General features: G+C 47.2%; 1 protein-coding gene across 6 annotated transcripts; it reads right to left on the bottom strand.

Moving 5' to 3' along the window:
• ZBTB49 (zinc finger and BTB domain containing 49) lies at positions 1 to 26,633 on the bottom strand. Of its 6 annotated transcripts, none has more exons than XM_059887425.1 (8): positions 26,545 to 26,633; positions 21,485 to 21,655; positions 17,066 to 18,168; positions 13,632 to 13,678; positions 6,672 to 6,745; positions 4,848 to 4,930; positions 4,600 to 4,761; positions 1 to 1,080 (listed from the first exon to the last, which is right to left on the bottom strand). In XM_059887425.1, exons 2-8 carry the CDS (start codon positions 21,634 to 21,636, stop codon positions 404 to 406), a joined length of 2,298 nt encoding a protein of 765 aa, XP_059743408.1. In that variant the 5' UTR covers positions 21,637 to 21,655; positions 26,545 to 26,633; the 3' UTR covers positions 1 to 403. The 6 variants fall into 6 exon arrangements, with proteins under 6 accessions (XP_059743408.1, XP_005208302.2, XP_059743409.1 ...); XM_005208245.5 differs by having other exon boundaries at positions 26,506 to 26,633; XM_059887426.1 differs by lacking the exon at positions 26,545 to 26,633 and adding an exon at positions 21,071 to 21,342 and having other exon boundaries at positions 21,485 to 21,574.
• Positions 26,634 to 26,654: the final 21 nt, after the last annotated feature.

The following is a 26,654-nucleotide window of genomic DNA, read 5'->3' on the forward strand; positions in this document are numbered from 1 at the left end:
TATGCAGAAAGGCAACTTCCATTTATTCAAATTAAATTATTGTATGAGTTCCCTATACAAATAAAACCTTTTTTGTAAATAAAAATACAAAATGCTACAAATTTCAACCATGTAAAAATGCAAAAATAGTATCTGGATTATTATAGATGTGTATTTTCCCTTTACCATGACCAAAATGTGCGGCGTTCCCCGCAGTCCATACCGCCCGGTCCATGAGCCTTGTTCAGTCCCACGTGCCCCTCCGCGAGGGGCCGGGAGGCTTTCTTCCGCACGCTGAGCTCAAGGTGCTGGGGCGCTCAGCCCCTCCAGGTCAGGATCGGGCTCTGTCTGGAGCTGGTGAGAAGGCGTCCTGCCCCGAAGCCCGGCCCCGGCGCCCGACGCTGAGTGAGACCCGACAGGGGCATCATTGGTCTAGCTCGCTTTCGTTCTGCAGCGTCTTCATCGCCAGCCCCCAGAGGGTCATGCTAGAAAAGAACTGGCCCTCCGAGTTCCTGTAGGCGGGGGCAGCGGCGCGGCTGCCCAGGGGGTCGGTGCAGGGGGGGTGGTCCAGGGCCGCCAGGGACGATCGCAGGGCGGCCACGCCGTCGGCCTGCAGCGGCTCAGCGCCGGCTGGGGCGTCCACGTCCGGGTAGCCGTAGGCCTGGTGCTGCGCCAGCGGCACGTGCGGGGGCTTGGCCAGCTTCACCGGCTCCAGGCTGAGCTTCTCTGACTCACTCGGCCCGTGCTGGGGCTGAGCCACCGGCTGGAACTTACAGGGGCTGTCAAACCCCGCCACCGAGTTCTCATCCACCGGGTGCGCGGGGATTTTGACGGTCACGGCGGGCATCAGAGGCACGGACACGTCCTGGGAGAAGGAGTCGGAGCTCTGGGACCGCTCCAGGTCCGGGGCTTCGATGGCCCGCGCGAGCGCCTCCAGGGCGCCCGGCCCCTCGTCACTTGCCCGGCAATGCGTCTTCTTGTGCCTCCGCAGCACGGCCGAGCGTGTGAAGCACTTGTTGCACACGTCGCATGTGTACGGCTTCTCCCCGGTGTGCGTGCGCACGTGCCTGCGGAGGTCACCCGACCCTCCGAAACACTTCCCTGCAGGGACAGACAGGGCGCTCTTCAGAGGAGGACGTTCGGGAGGATGTCCCCGCCGCCCCCAAGTGCCAAACGACCCCGCTTTCCTGTGAACTCGGCTGCGCCCTGCTGTCACCCACTCATGCCGGTTCCAGACCCTTCCACGCCCCTCCGCTGCAGCCCCCCAACCTGCAGCCTCGGTCTCCACGTGCCGTGTCACCTGAGGGCTCCGGAGCCCCATCCCCCTGTCCAGGAGCATCCCCTGGGGGCCTGGGCGCCTGCCCGACAGCCCACGCTGGGAAACCACATCAGCGCTATTCTGCTATCCCCAAATCGAACACAGCCAATCGCTACTTGAGAAGCATCTTTTCGAAAGTTACTTATACACTCAATTTTTAACGTAATTTTACGCTCCTTCTCCAGGTACTATTTCCTTTCTCTAGGTATAAGCTAGAGGTAGGTGATCTAAGGCCTACCATGAGGTCAGAACACCAGAAGAGAAAAACCAATACATAACCTTATAGAAGCCATTTACAAAGGACTGAAACAAACTATGCTTTGTTTGAAAAGACGCTTGCCCCTTGGAAGAAAAGTTATGACCAACCTAGACAGCTTATTAAAAAGCAAAGACATTACTTTGCCAACAAAGGTCCGTCTAATCAAAGCTATGGTTTTTCCAGTAGTCATGTATGGATATGAGAATTGGACTATCAAGAAAGCTGACGCCGAAGAACTGATGCTTTTGAACTGTGATGTTGGAGAAGACTCTTGAGAGTTCCTTGGACTGCAAGGAGATCCAACCAGTCTGTCCTAAAGGTGATCAGTCCTGAGTGTTCACTGGAAGGACTGATGCTGAAACTCCAATACTTTGGCCACCTGATGCAAAGAACTGATTCATTGGAAAAGACCCTGATGCTGGGAAAGATTGAAGGTAGGAGGAGAAGGGGATGACAGAGAATGAGATGGTTGGATGGCATCACCAACTCAATGGACATGAGTCTGAGTGAACTCCGGGAGTTGGTGATGGACAGGGAGGCCTGGCGTGCTGTGGTCCATGGGGCTGCAGAGCCGGACACGACTGAGCAACTGAACTGAACTGAAACAAACTACATGATTTACATGGACACACCTTTCAGAACTTCTCACGTAATCCTATGTCCCTGTATTTGAATTCTCAGCTATCCAGCCCTGGTCAAGCAATGGTGGGCTGTTTGGACTGCTTCCAACTGTTTGCTACTATACCTGAGGGTCAACTCACATCATCCTTCCCCTTGTTTCCTTAAGATAAATTCTCAGTAGTGGACATTATGTGGCAAAAGGCGTCAAAGGATATAAATTTCATTTCAGCCACAGGAGAGTTCCCTAGAGAGGGGAAATGGGAGGAGGAGGAGTCTTTCCTTTGTACAAGTCAAGACAGGGGCTTGATGCGGGTCCCTAGGAGGTCACAGTGGAGCAGCACCTGCCTCCGGCATGGGGAAAATGGAGACAGCTCGCTTACTGTATGGGCGGCAGACAGAGAGAGAGCAGACGGTCACCTCTTCACCCGCGTGGGCCTACAGACCCCAGAGCACAGAACGTGAGTATTTCCACAGATCAGACGAGGGTCATGCTTGCAAGGAAGCCAGCCTCAGAACCTAAGAGGACTGCCCAGAGGGGCAATGGGACCCTGACAGAGAAAGCCTCCTCAGGATGAACGGCTACAAAACCGAGGGCTAAAGGAGAAAGTCCAGCCAGCAGAAAATGCACCTTTCCATCCCGCAAAGTGCAGCTAAGTGCTGGGGAAGGAGAACAGCGTGTAAGGGGGAGGCTGTCTTACAAAGAAGGTGAAATGCTGGAGGGAGAGGGAGGGGGAGGAGGAGGGAGGGAGGAAGAGGCAGAGAGGGCGGGAGGGGGAGGAGGAGGGAGGGAGGAAGAGGCAGAGAGGGCCCGGCTTTCAAGTCAGCAAAGCTCAGACTGTGAAGCCACCATGAAGTGGAAACTGTCTTTTGAATCCAAGAAAACGAAAACATACACCCACACATACACTTGCATGTGAATGTTCCTAGCAGACGTGCTAAGTGAAACGAAGTCAGTTACACAAGGCCACACATCACAGGATGCGATTTCTATGAACTGTCTGCAACAGGCAAATCTAGGGACGGAGAGCAGGCCAAGGGTTGCCGAGGGAGCGGGTGTGGAGTGACTGCCCATGGGCACGGGGTTTCTTTTCTGGGGTGATGGAAATGTTCTAAGACCGTGGCGAGGGCAGCACAGCACTAATGCACCCCAACTGCTGACATGTTCACTCCAAATGGGTAGGTCCCATAGACAGGACTCAACTCAGGAAAGCTGTTACTACAGATCCGAACCGGTCACACAGAATCACTCTCGCTCCCTTCTTCTCCCTGCTTTCCCCGAAAGCTGACCTCATCTGGGTCAGAAGCCTCAGGCAGTGAGCAGCGGGGAGGGGTGGAGATGAAGGACGGGGGGAGACAGAGGCCCGTTGCGCTGCCTCTCCTACAGGGTCATAGCGGGCAAAAGCAGGTCCTGGCTGGAAGGAAGAGAACAGTGAATCTGAGGTCAAGTTCACAGTCGTAATAATAATAACCGACATCCTACACTAGGGATTTGAGACTGCAACTGTGATTGAAAGTGATGCAATTTTATCCTCTAAGAGGGAGCAGACAAGTCACGGAGCTGCCGATACTGGTGTCCAGGGGATCTGACCCAGCTTAAGCGGGAGACATGAAGGAAGCTGCCTCCGGCCACGTCCCACATATCCTGCCCTATTTTAGGGACCAACCACAACGAGAACAGAGCCGCTCCGAGGATGCCCCAATTCCAGGCTCCCCACGGCCTGACTCTGAGCATTTTTCCTCTTTGTTCTAACCAGGTAATCATAAAAATGGTTACTCACTCATTCAGTCCACATTGCCAGTGGCACACATGTACACGTGTGCGCACGCGTGCGCGTGCGCGCACACACACACACACACACACACACACACACGCCCTCCCCTAGTTCTTTAGAAGCTCCAACACTCTGTGATCATGGGTACTTAACTCGAAGCCCCAGTTCCCTGGCCTGTGAAGTGATGTGCCTGGAAACTGAGCCTCCCGATGACGTCACTGATGCACTAAATGCCGCAGAGGTGACCTTTGCTTTGTGACACGTGACACGATCTCAAGAAGCACCCCTCCCGAGCCCACTGTGTGCCCCCAATGCCCCACAGGCCACTGTGCCCTGGCCCTGCAGCTGCACCGCACGCTCTCCCCCACTTTTCCCACTGCCAATGCCCCGTGGCACCTGGGACTCTGTTATCAGTCACCTTTGTATCTAGGGCAGTTGCCGAGACTTTGGGTAAATGCCACATGGACACAGATGAATCAAAGACCAAGGTGATCAAGAAATAGCAATCACTTCCATGCTACCCACGAGGAGAGGGGTGACTTATCTGAGCCCCCGCTAATGACCGAGGACGGTGTGTGGGCACAGAGCCCGGCATCCTTCCCACGGGGAGGAGCAGGTGAGCACGGGGTCTGAGGGGGGCGGAAACTTACCACAGGCAGAGCAGCTGTAAGGCCGCTCACCCGTGTGCCGGATTCTGTGCTTTACCAACTTCCTCTGCATGTTAAAAGACTTCCCGCACTCATCGCAGGTGAAGACTTTGTCAGCCGTGTGCGTCTTTTTGTGCTCCTTCAAATTACTGAAGTTACTGAACCCTAGAGGAGACCACACACTGGAGTTAGGCTGAGGGACGGAGAACATTTTAGTCGGAAATCTTCTGAAGGGAGACGCTCGGCCGTACCTCGACCACAGATGTCACACAAGTGTGGCTTTTCTCCTGAGTGGATGATAATGTGACGCTGGACATCTCCCGAGGCTGCAAACCTGCAAATGCAATTTGGAAAGTCAATTAAGAGCCTGCCTGCGTCACTGCAGACCTTTCTAACTCCAAGTCGCCCAGGGAGGAGACGAGCTGCTCCCTCGGAATGTGACCAGGAGTGGCCTGATTTCGTTTGAGATGCTCATTAGAAAAGAACATCTTTTTTTCCTCTTCTTTTTAAAGGAAGAATAGAGAATGATCCTAATGTTTCATTTCTAAAACAGTTTTTCCCTACCTACTTGCGTTAACCTTTCTTCCTCAGAGGTGATCGCTAGGTGGGCTGGGGGGGTGGAGGGGCAATCCCAGCCCAACCCAAGCCCCGGTGTGGAGCTCAGTCCCTCTCTGTCCTGCCTCACTTGATCGCAAGACCACAGGTTGCATCTGGGAAGATGTATCTGGGAAGACTATAAACGCACGCTTTACTTCTAAATGGGAGTTCAGAAGGCTCACACTGAAAACACCCTGAGAAACAAGACTTTCAAGGACCCGCCCCCAGCGAAACAGCAGAGGGCCTGTGCTACAAGGCACCCAAGACAGGCAGGACCCGGGACCTGGGCGCTAAACCTGGCCTTTAGTGTCTGGGCAGCTGCAGAGACACTATCAGGCCAGGAAGCCTTTACTTCTCTGTTTTCTACCATCTGCAGAGACAACTGCTTTTTCTGGAACTGAATCAAGGGTGCTGCCCTATCCCAGTAGAAGACTGTGACTATAACTGCCCCATATCATCCCACCCCCACCCCCGACTCCTGAATACGAGCCTATCAGGGGCAGAAAATGTCAGTGTTCCCATCATAGCACTTTGCATATGCTGCTAAGTCACTTCAGTCGTGTCCAACTCTGTACGACCCCATAGACAGCAGCCCATGAGGCTGCCCCGTCCCTGGGATTCTCCAGGCAAGAACACTGGAGTGGGTGCCATTTCCTTCTCCAGTGCATGAAAGGGAAAAGTGAAAGTGAAGTCGCTCAGTCGTGTCCGACTCTTAGCGACCCCATGGATTGCGGCCCACCAGGCTCGTTCATCCATGGGATTTTCCAGGCAAGAGTGCTGGAGTGGGGTGCCATTGCCTTCTCCGACTTAGCATATAGTAGGTGCCTAATAAATGCTAAATGGCTGAATGGTTAAATGGATGAAGAAAACACTAGTGACTGGTAGAGGCCTGGCTGTTGCCTCCTGTTGCCTCCTAGAACAACCAACCACCAGATGACGGAGGGAGTGGAATCCCGACAAACGCCCCCCAAGGGGCAGGGGGTACAGGCTGCAGGCCGGTATGCCCACAGGAGGGGGCACTTCCACCTCCAGGGGCAGACTGTGGTCTCCCAAGTGCTTGGCCTCCCTGGCCTGAGGCTCGCCCGTCCTTCCTATGGCTGCACTCTCAGCCTTCTCACGGGTCTGTGAGCAGGGCTGGTGTGTCCCCAGCCCCCCTTTCCTGATTCCAGGAATTGAGGCTGCCGAGTCTCATTTCCCTACCAGATGGTCACCTCTGTGGGACCAGTCATCTTTTAATAGACATTTCTGGAATGTATGGACATTTTAGCATAATTCTGTTTCCCGTAAAATCCCATTTCCTACGACTGCGTCCTAGATTCCTTTTGATTAACATGTCCATCTCTTTCCACTGTTCTCGTGTGTCACATGAAAGGCCAGCAGGTTCGGCTCTGCTGTGTTCCTGGGTGACAGCGGCCCCCTCGAGGCTCGGAGATGCCGAGACGGTTCCTCTCGGGCGGCTGACCGAGCCCTGCACTGACCTCTTCCCGCAGATCTCGCAGATGTATGGCTTCTCCCCAGAATGCCGACGTAAGTGAGTCTGCAAGTTACCCGCCTGCGGAAAAGGAAAAGAAAAAATATGCCAATAATGGAAAAAAAACTTTTTTAAGGGCACATACATTCCAAAGGGATACTGACAGATTTAGCCAGGTTCCAGTCCAACTTCCCAGTGAAGATCCCAGATGCACGACTCAGAAGCAGCCACGTGCAAGGAGATGGAGACCCAGCCTGGTTCTGATTTGGGAGCGGCCCCTGCCTGGCAATGAACTGAACAGGGGGTGACTGATTTCAGCTCGGCTCCATGCCAGCCCCTGGCCCATCCCTCATCAGGGGTACAGGCCACCATGTCCCTGTAAAATGGGCCCAACATTCTGTGGGGGCTGCTTTTAGGGTTGCTAAGCTTGTATTTTGAACAGCTGTTGATGTATTATATTTCTTGTTGTTTTTTTTTTAACCTCGACCACCTACATGCAAACATCATTTGAAAAAAGGTAGCACTTGTACTTGGTCATTTCAGTATTCATTGTTTTTTCTTGAAAAACATGCTTTTGTTCATAAGGAAGGTAAGACATTTCCAAAAAGTATTTCCCCTGGTGGTACAGTTGCTCTTACTGACAGGTTGGTCATTTTTACTTCTGTGCAAAAAAAGCGAATCAGGAGATGCAGGGTGGTCCTTCAGCTGCAGGCCTTCTGTTTCTAATCTCTGAAACAGCAGGGCTTTACGAAGAGCAAGTGATTTAAATGGAGATCACAAAATAGATTTCCATGTGCTAATCAACAGGAAATCAACACTAAATTGCCTAAAGTACAGTGAAATTAAACCTGCAAAGGCCTGACATTACAAAAGCTACTGGCAAAAGTTTCAAATTGGGACTGGAAAACACAATCTTCCACCGCTGTACTGTACGTTAACAGTCTCAATCTGTCACTTCCCGACTTAATTTTTTATAGTGTTCTGCTATGAAAAACACTGAGGAGGACGAAGATATCCAGGGTAATAATGTGCAGGCCTTACGTACAAAATAAGCCAAAAATAGAATGAGCAATAATCTCCAACTCATAAATTTGGCTTCTAATTTTTTTTTTTTTGGACAGGTAAGAAGTGGATTTATTTAGAGAGAAACACACAGACATTGTGGGCCACCTCAGAAGGCACGAGTGGCTGGCTTAAACTGTATTTTAGATGAAATTCAAAGACAGTTCATGGTTATAGGACTGAAAGTATAAAGAAAACTGTGGATTTTATGTTATGTGACAGAAGATTCTTTAGGTCTATCAGATTCTGAAACCACTGAGTTAGATACTATATTTCAAAATATGATAAATATGGCTTAAGGGAAAAAAGCTGGTTTATTTTAGGTAACCAAAGAGAAAGTATTTGGCAAAACAATGGGAAATAACTAGCTTTTAACTGAATGACTATTAATAACAATAAAACAGCAAATGTCAACAGCAATAGACATTTGGTCTACTCACACATAACAAATTACCCTTAGAAACTGGTATATTGTCTCTGTTTTCTAGGTGTACAATTGAGATTCAGATAAATAAATCAGTTGCTCTGGTTACACAGTAGGCCAGAAATTAACGTTGGTTGATCTGAGCTTAAACTCTTGTCTTCCATGAGGGCCTGCAAGCTTCTGTGAATAAGCTAGCTTGGGCTGAATTCTCAGTATGCCAGTGACTGTGCTATCCAGGAAACAGCTCACTGGATTTAAGATAACACACATTTTAAATCAGTCACTTCCAACTTTCAGAAAAGTTGGTCATTTAAATAACAATTTGTATGGCACCATCTGCTCAATAGTTTAATTAGATCCTCGGTTTCAAGTTTTTATATAAACCATGTATTATGGTTGAAATACATTCGGATTCAATTCTTAGCAATGGTGCATCTTTCCTTTTTAAATACAGCTTAACAATTACTTGTTTTCAAAGTAAATAAAACTGAATAGTCTTCTACTTAACATTACAGTGGTGGTGGTTGAGTAGCTAAGTTGTGTCTGACTCTTGGGACCCTATGGACTGTAGCCTACCAGGCTCATCTGTCCATGGAATTCTCCAGACAAGAATACTGGAGTGGGTTGCCATTTCCTTCTCTAGGGGATCGTCCCAACCCAGGAATCGAACCCAGGTCTCCCGGATTACAAGCAGATTCTTTACCGACTGAGTTACAAGGGAAGCTTAAATATTACAGTAAACAATAGTAAAACAAACTTTAAGATGTTTTCTTAGCTATTTAATACTGATAATGTATAATGAAAATAATTATCGTTCCCCCTGATAAAGAAGCATATATTAGTCTGATAAATGGCATAAAAGTAGATTAAATAATGGAAAGATTCAGGCAAAAAAAATTCAATCATGCATTCAGATAATGTATACCAAATTACATAGCAAATTGGGGCCCTGATTATTTGCCCTTTAGTCAAAAGTCTTTATTTTTAGTAAATTTTGCTATGCTCTGCGTGCTTGCATGCTAAGTCACTTCAGTCATGTCCGACTCTTTGTGATCCTATGAACTGTAGCCTGCCAGGCTCCTCTCTCCATGGGATTCTCCAGGCAAGAATACTGGAGTGGGTTGCCATGCCCTCCTTCAGGGGATCTTCCTGACTCAGGAGTTGAACACTAGGCTCTTGCATTGCAGGTGGATTCTCTACCACTGAGCCACCAGGTTACTAATTATATGCTAAGTACACAGACAACATCTTAGAAATTATCTATATACTGCTGGATCCATGAAAACTCCAGCAAGTGGTAAATACCAGTAGGTCTCCTTTGTTAAGAGTTTACTATGAGTGGAACACTTGGCTCACCAGTTACAAACTGACTTTCAGAGAATCCTCACAATGTCCTCATAAAGTGTAATTCACCAGCTCCAGGAGGTAAACAGAGGCCCTGGGAGGGGAGCAGCCATGGCCCCTACAGCTGGGACGGAACACTCCCCAATTCGACTTTGTCTGTGGACTCAGCTGTTGGGCTGAAAAATATTAGCAAAAAAGGAATTCTACCCTTTCTAAGTGGACACCACTTTAGTTTAGGATGGAGTTGTCAGAACTCAAAAACTCTGCTGCAGAAAAGAAGTTAACACCTGGTTTGTTGAATAATTTAAAAAACAAACTCCTTCCAATAGGCACCTGAACCTCAGCATTTAATCATGATCAAATCAAACACATGTTCTTAGGCAGAGTACTCTTCTAGTGGTGGGTGACTGTTTCTGTACAGAATAGGGAACTGTGAAACTTTAGAGACAAAAGAGAACTCAGATCTTAAAAGTCATCTTGAGAAGTTTTAAGACTATAAAACAGGAAAAAAAAAATCTGGAGATTAACATAAGGCTATCACCTAAGGAACAATGATTACTCCATTGATAAAAGGACATTTAACATCAAAAGCGTGGGAAATACCACCTCAGAGTTGAAGAATAATTTAGGTTCACTGAAGTATTATTTCTGGCACATTCACCACAGATGGGATGCAGCTTTGCGACCTCTGGCATGGGGCCGCATCAGCACCCTGGAACATGTGTAAGCAGCCTCCTAGGGATGCAGTGCCCTGTCAATCACACCCTGGACAAAGGAGACGCGGGGAGGGTACTGAACCTCTCAGAACCCGTCCTTCTGCAGCAGCTGTTCAGGGTCTCTATTCTGCTTCACTGGAGAGGCGAGGCAACTCCACTCCTCTCCCCCAAGACAGCTGAACACACCGAGTTTCCCTTTGCCTGTTTTTCTTGTGACAGGTATTCCCTACCTGCCATGGTCTTAGATTTCTCCTGTTTGCACTGAACAGCCGGGTTCTCCTGCACACGGGAGACACGTGGCTCCAAATGGGGCCTCGTGCATACTGTCAGCTCCTGCATGACTCTCACTTGCTGTCATCCAGGCAAGGGCCAAGTCCAAAATTGCATTAATACACGCAGAGCCGGCTGTCACAATCTAGGCTTATCACAGCTTTCCCAAAGCTGAGGTAAACTGTTTGCTGACTCATTATTAAGGTGGTGGCTATTTTAATTTTTTTTAAAGACTAACCAACCCTATTAAATACTACAATGAATAAAAAGTTAATTCTTATTGGTAGGTCTGCTTTCTGATTTCTGAATCTTCCAGAACGGAGGGTTATTTCCAGTCCACTGTAACCACATGTATTCCAGTTCATTTCAGAAATGAAGGACAGGTTACTAAAGTGTAAACACCGCCATTGCTCCCTCCGCCTGGAACGCCAGAGCCTCAGGCCCATCAAGGCCTCCCATCTTCAGGGCCCCGCCCCAGGGACACATCCCATGACCTCACCCACCCAAACATCACAACTTTCAGGTAGGAACGACCACTCCCCTCTTCACCCAAACTGTTCCCTGTAAAACAGCCATGGAAGTTCCACCGTTTCATTGTGCTTTACCACTTTATGCACCTGTTTCTTCCTCTAAACACAAAGCTCCTTGAAGCCTTATTCATCTTTGTGCCCCAGCGCAGGCAGAGCTCCTCAGACATTGTAGGTTTTTAATAAATATTTGTTGAAAGAGTCCTTATTCACAAAAACTTCATCATTAGGAGGTAAAACAGTGATATACATCTAAAAACCATAAATATATGGTTATGTTCATTAAAAAAAAAACCTTGATGTTTATAAAAGTCTGATAAAAACACAGACACCGATATAGAAGAGGATTTCTGTAGCGTCTATCAGACACGGCTGCCCTTGGTGGGACTCGAGAGGAACGTGTAGGACAGGTCTGAAGCAGAGGACAGGGTGCTATCAAAACCACTGTACTCAAACGCACCAACACTGAAGCCCCAGCCCCAACCAGCAGCGTCAGAATCTCTGAGGGTGAGCCCCGGCATTAACTCCAAGAGAGAAGGCTGAAGGCAGACTCAATGCCTCAATGTCTGGTTTCACTTTATTTGGCTAACAGTGAAAACCCATGGGATTCCGAGCAAGAAAAGGATAGAACCTAAACTGTTACCACAGTGTAAACGTATAAAGGACTTTCACGTCCATTTTTTTTTCATTTAATCTTCATAATATTCCCATGCGGTGGTATCATCTCTATTCTAAGAATTAGAAAAATGAGACCCAGAGAAGTTGTGATTGCTAACTATTAATGGCCATTAAGCCACTTTTTACGGCTTCCCATTACAGCAAAGCTGGAAAGATCAAAGTGGTGGGGGGTGGAGTGGGGGGGAGTGTGCCTTCGGAAGACTGGTCTGTAAGAGCAGAGAGGACAGAGAAATGAGAGGCAATGGCCACAGGAGAGGGACTACTGATGTGTCCTGAGGACTCACCACAGGCCAGGCGTGATGCTGAACATCTTTAGTTGCTCAGTTGTGTCTGACTCTTTGCGACCTCAGTCGTGTCTGACTCTTTGTGATCCCATGGACTGTAGCCCACCAGGCTTCTCTGTCCATGGGATTTCCCAGGAAAGAATACTGGAGTGGGTTGCCCTGTCCTTCTCCAGGGGATCTTTTCAACCCAGGGATCAGACACTCCTCTGCCTGCATTTGCAGGCAGATTCTATACCACGGAGCCACCTGGGAAGCTGACTGTCTTATAAACTCATTTACTCCTCACACACCACAGGGGTCAGTGGTCCCCCACCCCTGCTTCACAGATAAGGAAGCCAAAGTGCCAAACATGGAGCTTGTCCAAGGTCAAAGCAGAAAACCAGAGGCTGGATCCAAATCCACACTGTCTGGCTCTAGAGGCCAAGTTCTGACCTCCAGGGGAGGCTGGCTGGAAGCAGCACCGGCCTCAGCTCGAGTGCATGGCAGGTAGACCAGCAATCCCTCCACTCAGCTCAGCAGAAGCTTGGTGGGGTGCACAGCCCCTGACTGGACTGATAAGGCCACGGAACACACTGGGGCATGGCGAGTTGTGGCTCACAGCCAGCAGGAAGAGTGAAAAGCAGCCAGACGGCAGGTCTGGGTATGTGGGAGACTGAAGAAGGGGACGTGTCAGCGCTGGGGCCACGCCTGCGGTTCCCGTGCTCCACGGGGTGAGGGGGTCCAGCTCCCCCACCAAGGCCCAGCCCCAGGGTCCTTCCCCAGTCAAGGAGCATCTGTACATGCTCTTACTCCATGATTACCATGCGAGTGTAGAAACGGTTGTGAACTGTTTCCTCTGGGCACTGGGCCTTGCGAGCAGCTTCTGGGAACAGCAACCTTCTGTCACAGAAGGATAAGCAGGTTCCCACAGCCATTCTACTGCGTTCAGAATTTCCTCCGAAACCTTCGCTCTCTCTGTCTGGCGCCCAGGTCAGTACAGAGCCTACAGGAGGACACAACACATACTGGCCAAGTGAGAGGACGTGTGCAAAGGCAGGGAATGCCAAGTGTGTGGTCTCTTCTCCAACACCCTAACACCTACAACCCCAATAAGAGTAAGAAGGCATCTGTCTTGGGTCCAGCCTGGCATAAACTGCAGCCCCCACGTGTGTGTTCAGTTGTTCAGACTCTTTGCGACCCCACGGAGTGTATCTCGCCAGGCTCCTCTGTCCACGAGATTCTCCAGGCAAGAATACTGGGTTGCCATTTCCTTCTCCAGGGGAATCTTACCCACCCAAGGATCAAACCCTTGTCTCCCATACTGCAGGCGGATTCTTTACCACTGAGCCTCCTAGGAATCCCGCAGCCCTCAAGTGGTGCTCAATATGGTTTATATCATGCACAGGAAGAGAAGAAATATATTCGAATTAGACCCATCGTTAATGAGGGAAAAGGTATTGTGAGAGTTCACAGTTATGTTTATAAAGAATGGTACCCCCCACAATGAGCTAGAAATTTTTTTTCTTGAAAATTATTTTCTCCTGATTTAGTCTGAAGTCTTTTAAGTTACAGATATCATCAGAGTCTTCTCTCACAAGTTCCAAAATTATGTGTCATCTGTAATAAAAATAAACACTGGTTTTCAGGTTTTTGATTATTAACAATAAATAAAAGTATTCCCACCTGAGAGAAGTGTTTCCCACAAATGTTACATTCAAAAGGTTTCTCACCTAAAACAAAAGAAAACAACAGCGGGTAAAATCATTAGTAATACCTGCACGACAGTTTTCCACTTACAATGTTTAAACTGCCTTCTGTGTCCCACCATTCAAAACAGCATATAATACTTCATCATCAGGGTACGAACATGGGGAGCCTCTGTCCTCACCATCTCTCTCACCCTCAGATACAGGCAGAGATGATAAAAGTGAGATCTATATCTGCGTGTGTGTGTGTGCTCAGTCACGTCTGACTCTGTGACCCCATGGACTGTAGCCCGCCAGGCTCCTCTGTCCATGGGATTTTCCAGCAAGAATACTGAAGGGGTTGCCATTTCCTCCTCCAGGGGATCTTCCTGATCAAACCCGAGTCTCCTGCATTGGTAGGCGGATTCTTTACCACTGAGCCACCTGGGAAGTCCCAATCTATATTTACTTCTCTCTTAAAAAAAAAAAAAAAAAAGGTTCTTCAAATTTAAACCCGTATTTAAATCAAACATATTTATCTGCACTCAAAAGTATACTGGGGCTTTGGACACAGATTTCCCCTTCAGTCGAAAATCAAATGTGAGTTTTCTTGCTGAACAGCACAAACCCATCTTTTAGCCTGGCTCCTGCACTGACCACAGGTGAGTCCTAACAGAACCAGGGGGACTCATCCAAACAGAGCAGGACCTCCTGAGCGTGTGCTGGGAAAAAGCCCCTCCCCACTGCCTTTTAGCCTTGGTTGAAACGTGCCAACAGGGGAAAAGAAGATTCCACCATGGGACGTGTTCCCTTGCTGACTGCTTGGCCCCTCTGATTTCGGCAACTTTGAATGATCACATTTTGGGACAGAACAGATGTAGAGAATGGAACTCTACTACAAAGAAACCACAACGGTTCTGAAGACAGTCTCCAGAAAATGGTCTGTTTAAAGACGTACTTCAGGTACTGCCTTTAACCTATAGAACCCTAATAAACAAACAGACCCCATGAAGGCCAAGAACCTTTCACTTTCCCCATTCCCCTCAAATCAAGTGCTTTCATTAAGATCCCTTCTAAAAAATAATGTTTCCCCTCCTATTGTGTTGCTGGAGTTGGCTAGCTTTCTGGACTTCTGCTAAAGGACTTTTGATCTTATCCTCAAACTGTTTAATGGCTTCCCCAAGGACGAGTGGGGAGCTCCTGACCACAAGTACTGGTGACCCTTGAAGCGCAAGGTTTTAACTGTGCAAGTCCACACACACATGGGTTTTTTACAATAGTAAGTATTACAGTAGTACATCATGGAGGTTGGCTGAATCTGCAGATGTGCAGGGACGGGTACATGGAGGACCAACTATAAGTTATACCAGGACCTGACCGCTCAGATGGTCAGCATCCCTAAGCCTCGAGTTGTTCAAGGCTAACTGTAATTATAACCACATGGATACGGCATTTTGAACTACATTTATGTCTGAAGATAAGGGAGATAACAGATAATGTTACATTAAAGCCCCCACTATGAGATACGAGAGTCTGAAAAAAGAGGTTACTAGTTCCTAAGAGTCTCAGGTGACCAGGGTTAATAACCCTTCACCAGTGGTTCTCACACTTTTTGCTCTCAGGACCCCTTCACACTCTTAACAGTTGAGGACCCTAAAGAGCTTTTCCTTACGTGGGCCATATCTGAAGGTACAGTCTGTATTAGAAATCAAAACGGAATGATTTTTTAAAGGAACGGCTAGACATTTTTCATTGGCCAGCAGGTGAAGCCCTCATCCCACATCCTGCAGCCTTGAGCCGACTCCACCGTACACTTGCTCTGAAGGAGGAAACGGCACCCTGCTCCAGTCTTCTTGCCTGGAAAATTCCAGGGGCAGAGGAGCCTGGAGAGAGACAGTCCGTGGGGCCACAAGGAGTCAGACACGACTGAGGGACTGAGCACTGTACACTTGTTGGGGGAGCAGGAGGGAAGGAGGAGCATCCTACATGAGGATACAAATAGTTCTGGCCTCATTGACCCCTGAAAGGCTTCCCCAAACCATGCTTTGAGAACTGCTGCCCTTCTCGATCTGTTTATGTCCCAGGAAGCAACTGTGCCACAGAACTGTCTGACGGCTATTATCCAAAGACGTTCTTGCAGAATAAAAATAATTCTTGTTTCCTTTAAAGCTAAAACAAGTAAGTTTCTCAAATAAAAATTATACTGATCTTTAGGCTCCAGAAAATTACAGAATGATCTAAATTAAGCTTTTTCAGGGCAAAATTTAGTCAATGGACTGTCTTTGTATGGAATAATTTTGAGCAACTAGTAAAAATAACGATAGTATTTTATATTCAAATACAACAAAATTTATAGAAGGCTTTCATAAATATTAATTCAGTCTCAACAATGCAATAAGGAAGTGAGTACCTAAGCAAATGGGGAATCAGGAGTGATAACAGGACATTACACCAATAGTCACAATCACACAAGCACCTTGAAAGCAGTTACTTTAGAAGCCTCCAGAACATACTCCTTCTCATACCTCGAAGATAACTGCCAATAATGTGTATACTAGGGTCATTAGGCTTAAGTGCAAGAAAGAAAGTAATATACACGTATTATATTACATACTGTATAAATATTGTTTAGCACTTTTTCAAAAGCTTTGGAAAAAATAAATATTTTGGAATGGGGAAGAGGTATAAGCTAAGGTAACAGAACTCTGAAAATTCAGTGTTCAAATGGAAGAATTTTTCACTTGAAAATACCAAATGGTTAAAGCTGATCCTCTTTCAAAAGTTAGCCTCCTGCCTCCCAAATCACAATTTTTAAAATCTGACATTCAAAGAGGGAGGGGACATGTACACCTATGGCTAAGTCATGTTGATGTATGGCAGAAATGAAACCAATATTGTAAAGCAATTCTCCTTCAATTAAAAATAAATAAATTTTAAAAAACACATTAAAAACAAACAAAAAAATTGGACATTCAAATTACTTTTCAAAGCTTTCAGAATTACTCAAACTAAACTACTTTGGTCTGAATTAACCAACATCATGCTTAAAAAAAAAAAAATCTAATTCTAAAGAAAGAACTAAATATTGCTTATCTGTTTTAGAATTAATTTGAAAATCTGAGTGAATCAAAAGAATCTGCCATACTTTGAGATGGAAATCTTCTCAAAGAAAACCACAATTAAAAGATGAAAAGTGCACCATGTTTTTAAAATGGCTCTATGAAAGCTTTTACTAACTTAAGATTATTCTTTAAAAGACATCACCAAAAACACGAGGCAGGAGATAGCGAACACTCTCTGATTTTGGGGGTAAATATCAATGACATCATCAAGCAATAGCAAAACTTCTTACAAAAACGGAAGCAGGCAGTGGTGTCTGATCGTCTGGTATTATTTCCTTTCCTTCTGCCTGCAGGGACCAAATCAGTGTACCTGTATGAGACCGTCTGTGTAGCTCCAAATTGCTGGGGTGTTTAAAAGGTTTCCCGCACAATTCGCACGCATACTGTCTCTGGGACTGCGGCAACTGGGTCTGGTCTTCCAGGGCCGCGGGGTCTTCGGGCCTCTCTGTCTCACTCACGCCATTAAAGTTCTCAGAATTGCTGAGTTCCTCGCTTTCCTTTTCTTCGGCGCTGGGGCTGTTCACTTTCTCCACACTGTGTTCCCGGGCAGCTTCTAGCCGCATGGTTAAACTGTCATTGGGTTTTGGTTCAGAGGTTTGCTCTGCAGATTTCTGTGACTTTAGGAAGTTGAGCTTCTTAAGGTGAATGGCCTTCTTGAGCCTCATCTGCCGGGTAGGCTGTTGGCCGGCGTGGTCGGACGCGGGGTCTGGGGCATTTTCACCCAAAGGCTGGGCCAGGAAGTTGGAAGGCAGGTGCTGGGAGGACTCTAGGACACATTCGGTGTGGCCGACCGCATAGGGCCGGCGATCCTCGGCGTGAAGGTCTGCGGAGGCGCTGAAGGTGAAAGGCTGCTCGGTCACACGCTCATGACTGGGACAGCTGGCATGTTTATAGTACTGCTTACTGTACAAGTTTCTGAGCTTATAGTAACAATTGGGCTGTTTGAAAGGCAGTTCTGTGCAGCTGCCATCGAACGGGTCGGGGGCTTGTTTGGAGGTTTCGGCTGTGGGCGGATGAAGGCCGACTGAGGGTGGGGCGTGCGAGAGTGACCCGTCCACGGCCCTACACTGCTGGGCGCCCGCGGAGCACTCCGGCAGCAAGTGAGGTGGGTAGTTTTCACTGAGGACACAGTTCGTGTCGGGAGTCAGGGTGCTCTGCAGGGAGAAGGTGCCGTGACAGGGCAGGCCTGGAGGCTGGTCAATGGTGGCTGACTTCAAAAAGGTGTGACACAGACTGAGGACGTTCTGAACCTGCAAACACTGGGCCGTGTCCAGCATGACTTGTATGTTGTCCTGGTTAAGATCCAGATGCGACGTGTACATGAAGTCCAGGATCTGCCCGATGCCACTCACATTCTTAATATCCAAATGAAAAACATCATTCTTCTGGCCTGAAGAGTTCTGAAAGAGGCTCCTGATAAAAGAAAGGATATCTGCTTACAGGGTTAACAAACCATACATTCTGATAGCTTTTTCTTTTAAGTAATATGCATGCTAATGTTCAAAATGACTATCCTTTGATAAATGCTAAGATTAAAAATTAAGTATGCTTTTGAGAATTCCACGGACAGAGGAGCCTGGTGGGCTACAGTCCATGGGGTCGCAGAGTCAGACATAACTGAGTGACTGACACTTTCACACTTCTATCTGCAATAGCTCGGACCTGGAAGCAGGGCTTCCCAGGTGGTGCTAGTAAAGAACCTGCCTATAATGCAGGAGACGCAGGTTTGATCCCTGGGTTGGGAAGATCCCCTGGAGGAGGAAATGGCAACCCACTCCAGTATTCTTGCCTAGAGAATCCCATGGACAGAGGAGACTGGCAGGCTACAGTCCATAGGGTCGCATGGAGTCAGACACAAGTAAAGCAACTTAGCACAGCACAGGACATGGAAGCAACCTAGATGACCACTGGCAGATGAATGGATAAAGAAGTGTGGTACACATACACGGTAGACTATTACTCAGCTATGAAAAGAAATGCATTTGAGTCCATTCTAATGAGGTGGGTGAACCTAGAGCCTATTATACAGAGTGAAGTCAGTCAAAAAGAGAAAGACAAATATCATGTATTAATCCATTATATGGAATCTAGAAAGATAGTATCAACGATGCTATGTGCAGGGCAGCAAAGGAGACGCAGACACAAAGAAGAGACTTTGGGACACAGTGGGAGAAGGAGAGGGAGGGACGATTTGGGAGAACAGCATTGAAACATATACACCCCCATATGTAAAAACAGATAGCCAGTGGGAGTTTGATGTGTGACGTAGGGAACCCAAAGTTGGTGCTCCGTGACAATCTAGAGGGATGAGGTGGGGAGGGAGGAGGGAGGTGGGGTTCAGGAGGGAGGGGACACATGTATGCCTATGGACGATTTATGCTGATGTATGGCAGAGGCCATCACATTACTGTGAAGTAACTATCCTCCAATTAAAATGAATAAATAGAAAAAAGCTAACAGTTGCTATGCGACGTGAATAAGTGCCAGATCTGCTACACAACACAGCGCCTGTAGTTAACAGCACTGTGCCGCACACTTAAACACGTGTTAGGCGTTCTTACCACAGTGAAAAATGTCAAGTCTGTCAATTCCGAGTCAAGATCTAGGTGTGTTTGTGATATTATTGATTCTCAATGTTTTTCAGTATTTTTCTAATCACTCAAAATAAAACATGTCCTTTTTAAAAGCAAAAAAAAAAAAAAATTAAATATGCTTCAATCCTTTAAGAAGTTTTTGCAAGCTATTCAATAAAGCAATTTGGATTAATTGAATTCATAAGCTGAATATCCAAACTTCCAAGGAAATCTCAACATAAGATTTAAAAATATACTCATTGTTCTTTTTTTTTTCCAAAATGTAATTATACATATGCATTATTCATTGCATACAGACAAATTACAGAAAACTAAAGAACACACTTTTCAATATTTCATGTTTAGTCTGAAAATTAACTACCTCAAACCATAAAACACATACAAAAATACTTCCGTATCTTAAGTGTCTTAAAAACATCTGAAAATGAAAATAGCTATAATAAACCAACTCTAGATACAGTTCAGATACACACTCTTTTAAAAAAGGTTTTTAATTTGTTAATCATGGCCGAATACACAAAATGTCAAACAGCTGGCTATGTGGTTCATATGATAAATTCAGTGGCACTGTGTGCATTCGCATTGTTGTGTAACCACCACCACTACCCAGTTCCAGAACCTTTTCATCATCCCAAACAGCAACTCTATCCATTGAACAATAACCCCCATTATCCCCAGCCCCTCAGCCCCTGGCAACCACCCTTCCACTTTCCGTCTCGGTCAATCTGACTGATCTTGGTATCTGATGCTTCTCAGCAACCCAATGGTCCATAAACCAGCAGTGAGAGAGCCCTGTAAGTTAATGCAGGGAAAAGGCACCATAAGGCCCAGGCCCTTTGTTCTGGGCCTAAGTCAGGTTCACAGGTGAATGAATTTGTCTCCTGTAAAAATACTGAGTCAGGTAAGTTGTCCTGTAAGTTTGTTAAAGACATTTTATCAAATAAACTAGCCAATGTATCGTAACATATAGACCTAACTGTCCTGGAAAGACAGAAGAAACAGGCAAAGCCCAAGCAGGGGACCATTTTGCACATGGGCAGAATGCTGCCTCAGGGAGTCAATCCACTAGAATACGACTTGCAGCACATATGACAGCTGAGACTTGATTTGATGATTCAGGATTATCAAGGAAAGAGTAAATACTGTTCCATGTATCATTTACTAGAGTAGTAAAACAGTATATATTTAAGGGGGAAAAGTTCTGAAAAAGTGCTTGTGTGTGTGTGTGTTAGTCGCTCAGTCGTGTCCGACTCTTGCAACCCCACAGACTGTAGCCTGCCAGGCTTCTCTGTCCATGGGATTCTCCAGACAAGAATACTGGAGTGGGTTGCCATTCCCTTCTCCAGAGGATCTTCTCGACCCAGAGATCGAACCCTGGTCTCCTGCATCACAGGCAGATTCTTTACCTTTAGAGCTACAAGGCAGTCCTGAAAAAGTGCTTCAGGACAGATTATTCCAGTTAACCAGAAAATGTGTGTAGAATACTTAAATGAAATACTATTGCTTGATCTTATTGTTTATAAGTAAATCTTTCACTGAGGCAAAAACAATTATAGGGATAAGTAAATTGAGTTCAAATCTGTTTTCTTAGAATGGTAAAATGTGAAAAAAAAAAGAAAATGTTTTAATTAAAAAAAAAAGGCAAATAGGATGTTTTCCCCTCTCAGATTTCTTATTACAGAAATGTTCTTATCAGAAACTCTATTCCTCAATCTTTTTACCTGGAAAGGACAAGAAATGTATACAGAAGCCTGATATTAATTACAACTCAAAAATCAAAGACAAAGTGCCAAGTTACTTTCATGGCCCTAAATATATTTTAGTTAAAAAGACTCTTCTTCTCATGTGTGCTCAGTCGCTTCAGTTGTGTCCGACTCTTTGTGACCCCATAGACTGCAGCCCACCAGGCTCCTCTGTCCATGGGAGTCTCCAGGCAAGAATACTTGAGTGGGTTGCCATTTCCTCCTCCAGGGGATCTTCTGCTCAGGTTACTCTAAATACAAAAACGAAAAAGCCCACAATGTGCTACAAAAGATAAGGAGAATGAAATTGAGGAGAAAATAAAATTTAGACAAAAGAATTCCATTCCAGAAAAGCTTTCTCTCTGTACAATTAGAACAGTCTAAAACACGTACCTAAAGTACTGGCTGAAAGCTGCTAGAACGTTCTTATGAGCTTTAAAGCAGACTCCTTTCACCACCAACATACAGTCGCAGAGCAGGCCTTGAATCCGCTGCTCGTGCAGCTGCTGGAGAAGGTGGCAGCTGTGGGCGGCAACTGGGTCCATGCTCCACCATCCAGGAGACCTAGGACAAAGGACGCTGATAAGCAGTGATCCTTGATGCTATGACCGGACACGAAAGGGCACCCAAACCGACTGACTGATCTGTGCTTCACTGTCATGACTTCCTGTGCAACACGAACGCAGAAAGGCAAGCATTATGTCAGATGGCACGGCGCGGTCCACAGTGCCGAATCCTCAAGGGTGCTGAATGTCCAAATGACTGAGTGACCGGTTACCTACCCTTGCCCCAATGGTTGCCTGAAAAGAAAAGCCATCTTGGTTTATTATTATTATTAGCTATCATTTACTGACTAATATAGACTGGGCACTGTGCTAGGAACATTCCAGCCATTAACTCAAATAATGCTAGAAGAACCCTTTGATCACCATTTTACAAGCAAGGAAATTAAGAAACGAGGAGTTAAAGTAACGTGGCCATGATAAGAAAACTGTTATATTCCAAAGCCAGGACTTAAATCCTGGTTCCTAAACCCTGAAGTCCATGCTCCTATGCCCATGAGAAAAGGGACAGGAGAAACACAACACAGAACTTTCCTCCAAAGACTTAAATGCTAAGATACAGCATTTAATATCCTGAATCTACATCAGACATTCTCTGGCTATACAGAAGTGACACGGAAAGTTATGAAACATCCCACAATTTGACTATAAAAACTGTAACTATTTTTATGTTACTTAGCATAGTTCTCTAACTGCTTCATGATATCCATCCTGTACCTTCCCAAATAAGATTATAAAAAGCTCCAGAAAGAGAATTTGCATCTTACATTTCTTATGTGTCTTACAAATAACCGCCACAAATCATAATGTATCACATACCTCATAAGGATAATCATGGTATTTACCCAATGTTTCCTTTACGTCAGGCACTATTCTATCTAAGCCCTCTACACATATTAACTCATTCAGTTCTCAGAATAGCTGTAAGAGAGATACCACATACCATTAGCCTTACTTTACAGACAGATGAGGACAATGAAGCACATGGCAGATTAAAGATGGCCACAACATCCGTGACTCAAGGGGAGGTGGGATCTAGGTCTCCTCTCCTTGACTTGGGGCAGCCTCTATTTCAATCAACAGAACAGGTGAAAGGAAGGGTGTACAGCTGTGCTCTTTTCTGGGCCGAGGCCTTTGAGCCGACAGCTCCCACCTTCCATCTTCCGGACAATGGCTCCAGAAGGCCTGCGTTGCCAACAGGCCTGTAAGACGCCCAGCTGGAGCCAGTATATGGGGCAGGAGAAGGGCTCTGCTGAACCCAGACTTCCAGTCATCCCTTCCAAGGGACCAGACATGAGAGCAAAGTCACGCTGAAGGCTCCAGACCGGCCCCACTGCCAGTTGAACCCCATTCCCCACCCACACCACTGCAGGGCTGAAGAACCACCGGCAGAACCCTGCCTGAATTTCTGACTCACAAAACTGTGAGATAAAACAAAACAGTTTTTAAGTTACCAAGTTTTAGGGTAGTTTGTCACAAAGCAAATACATAACCTGACCAGAGTTAGAGAGGACCGACGTGGCTAATAATAATAGGTTATCAATAAGGGCAGAGTTGGGATTTAAACCCGGGGAAAGCCCAAAGCCCACATGCTTAACTACTACTCCAAGTTACGTGAAATAGCTCCAAGGCCTTCCTTGGAATCCAGTCAGCACCCTCTTCAGTCTATTACCAACGCCTGACTGTCCAGGTGACCCCACAGATAAGCACCGAAGTAAAGCACAACACACATGAGGACGAATGTGTGCAACACAGGCTTTGTGCTATGATACAAGGAGCACAGTGTGCTGTCTTTGCGGCTCACTTTTTGACAAGTAACAAAAATCTACTGTCTTATCGATTAGCATATCTTTGGTATCCAGAAGAGTGCCTTGGACATAGTGGGTGCTCAATACATGGTTTTAAGATGGATGGAGACTCTGGTTCTTGGTGTTTTAATCTGTAAAAATAGAGGGTCCCCTATTGGGTTAGATAATCTCTAAGGTATCTTCCTGTTCTAAATCTACATTGAGAATGTGACGGTGGACTGAATGGCATCCAAAGGAAGGGAAATATGGGAAAGGAGAAAAAGGGAAACATAAGAAAAAGCTTAGATACATGCGAACGAAGAGGTGCTTCTACTGGGAATAAGAACCAGAACAGAATTTTATCCTGTAGCGACAGTTCCTAGAGCAAAGGCCCTTCGGTTCCATGAGGTGATTGATCAATTGGCCAAACACCACAGGAAAGAATTTGGGAAGTCTGTTCAGTGGGGCCACTGAAAGATTACTTCTCCAAGTGTCTGAGGTTCACACACACACTTGCCTTGGAGTGCCTCTCTTCCTCTCTGGCCATCATGCTTCTCAAGCGGCTTGGTCCCCAGCCCCCTAATCCAACCCTAATGACAAAAGCACTGGCCACGTGCACACAAGCCTAGACTCCGGTCTTAGCTCTACAATGACTCTATGATGCTATGGAGACCAATTGAGTTAAGCTGTTATGTGCCTAATACATGGCAAGATATTGTGGTGAGGATGGAAAGCTGATAAACTCAGGATGGAATGCTCCCTGCCCTCCACAGGCTGTGTCTCAGTTTGAGTCACTCAAACTTCACAGAGTGCGCACTATACACCAGGCACTGAGATGAGATGGTAAACAACTCAGATATAGTCATCCTATGCTTTCACGAAAAGTCAGTTCAGTGAAAGAAACACAAATAGGGCTGTACTGGAGATATTAAATGGGGAAGGTACAAATTCATTTGGGGGACAAGGCTCAGAAGAAAACCTTCTGGAGGAAAGACATCTATGCTGAAACCTGAAGGTTAAGTCTGCCAGAGAAAGAGCAAAGAGAATTCACCCTGAGTTTTCAGGGAGAGCAAACAAACAAACAAAAACGTGCAGAAGAGCACAAACAAGGAAGAGACTCACACATGTGCTCTGCACACAAACCCACCTCGAGTATCCAGCTTTTAAACCTGGGCAACCTGTCACTTCTGTTGGAGAATATTTCCCTCTCTGTCCATCCAACAAATTCTTTTGTGGGCTGAATTGTGTTTCCCTCCAAATCCATATGTTGAAGACTATATTTGGAGATTGGGCCTTAGGAGGTAATTAAGTTAAAATGGTAGTTAAGGTAGATCCTAATCCAATCTGATTGCTGTTCTTATAGAAAAAGAGGAAAGCTGGACATATACACCAGGGATGCTGTGCACAGAGGCAAGATCACCAGAAGGCATGGCCAGAAGGTGTGCGGCTGGGAGCCAAGAAGAGCAGCCTTGGGAGCAAACAAACCTGCTGACACCTTATCTTGGACTTCTAGCTCCCAGGACTGTGAGGAAAATATATGTCTGTTGTTCAGGCCCTCCAGGTTATGGCATTTTGCTACTGGAGCCCTTGCATACACCCTCTATTCCATTCCTGACACTGCTCACCTCCAGAGGGAAACCCTCCTTATAACCCCCACACCCGCACCCTAGTCCTAATTTAGCTTCTCACAGTTCTCTGTTCACACTGGGTTCAACCTTCATTTGCTCACCGAAGCCCCACAGTGACCACCACTGCTATTTAAGGGACCTGTCTTAAGGGTTGAAGTGAAAGTTGCTCATTTGAGTCCGACTCTTTGCGACCCCATGAACTATACAGTCCATGGAATTCTCTCCAGGCCAGAATACTGGAGTGGGCAGCCTATCCCTTCTCCAGCGCATCTTCCCGACCCAGGGATCGAACCCAGGTCTCCCGCATTGCAGGCGGATTCTTTACCAGCTAAGCCACCAGGAAGCCCAAGAATACTGGAATGGGTAGCCTCTCTCTTCTCCAGCGGATCTTCCCGACCCAGGAATCCAACGGGGTTCTCCTGCACCGCAGGTGGATTGTTTACCAACTGAACTTTGGAGCTGAAGTCGGGGCTCCCACATTTCAGGCAAACTCCTTAGCATTGCGGGATGACTCTTTACCATCTCAGCCACCAGGGAAGCCCCAAAGTGAAAATGAAAGTTGCTCAGTCGCGTCTGACTCTTCGCGACCCCATGTCCATGGAATTTCCCAGGCCAGAATACTGGAGTGGACAGCCTTGCCCTTCTCTAGGGGATCTTCCCAACCCAGGGATCGAACCCAGGTCTACCTCATTGCAGGCGGCTTCTTCACCAGCTGAGTCACCAGGGAAGCCCGAGAATACTGGAGTTGGGTAGCCTATCCCTTCAGCGGATCTTCCCGATCCCAGGAATTGAACCGGGGTCTCCTGCATTGCAGGCGGATTCTCGACCAATTGAGCTACCAGGGAAGCCCCTTAAGGGTTGAGAAGAGCAGATAAGCGCTCTACTGAGTGCTTTGCAGGAAATCCTACAATAATCTTATCGAGTTAAGCACAGCAGTGTAACACGCGTTTACAGACGCGGATCCGAGGCATGGAGAGGTCGCACGGCCACGAGACTGGGCTGGGCTATAGGAGCTCTAGGGTCTTCAGCGCTAACTCTCTCAACTTTACACGGCGATGGAGGGAGCGGGAGAGAGGAGTGGGGACCCGCGGCTTCCCGCGGGCGGTGCCCCGGGCGGCCGGGAGGGGAAAGCGGGTGCGGCGTCCAGGCCGAAGGTGCTGCACACGCCGTGAAGGACGCGCTCAGGAGCCCGGCCTGGTCGTCGCGTCTCCTAGCCGAAGCACCTCACGGCCGCCGGCAGACACGCCCGACCCAGCAGCAGCTCTACGGCCCCTCCAGGCGCCAGAGGGATGCGCCGGGCGGCTGCCGGTCCCTGCCCTGCCCTACCCGGCCCGGCCCTTCGGGCGCCCAGCCCGGGGTTCCGGGCCGTTTCCATCGCCCTCAGACCCGCACGCTCTCGTGAGGCCGGCCTACCAGTCCGGCAACCCCCACCTTACCCTCAGAGACCGCTCCCTGCCCCGTCGCCTCTTCTTCACCTGCAGCCGCCACCTCCGCCCTCAGCGCTCCTGACCCGGCTCAGCCGGCAGCGGAACCATCGCGACAACACCGCTCCTCCCACAGCATTGGGTCGGCGGCACCCGCCCTC

The sequence above is a fragment of the Bos taurus genome, chromosome 6, assembly GCF_002263795.3.
Source record: "Bos taurus isolate L1 Dominette 01449 registration number 42190680 breed Hereford chromosome 6, ARS-UCD2.0, whole genome shotgun sequence".
Taxonomy (NCBI): Eukaryota; Metazoa; Chordata; class Mammalia; order Artiodactyla; family Bovidae; genus Bos; species Bos taurus.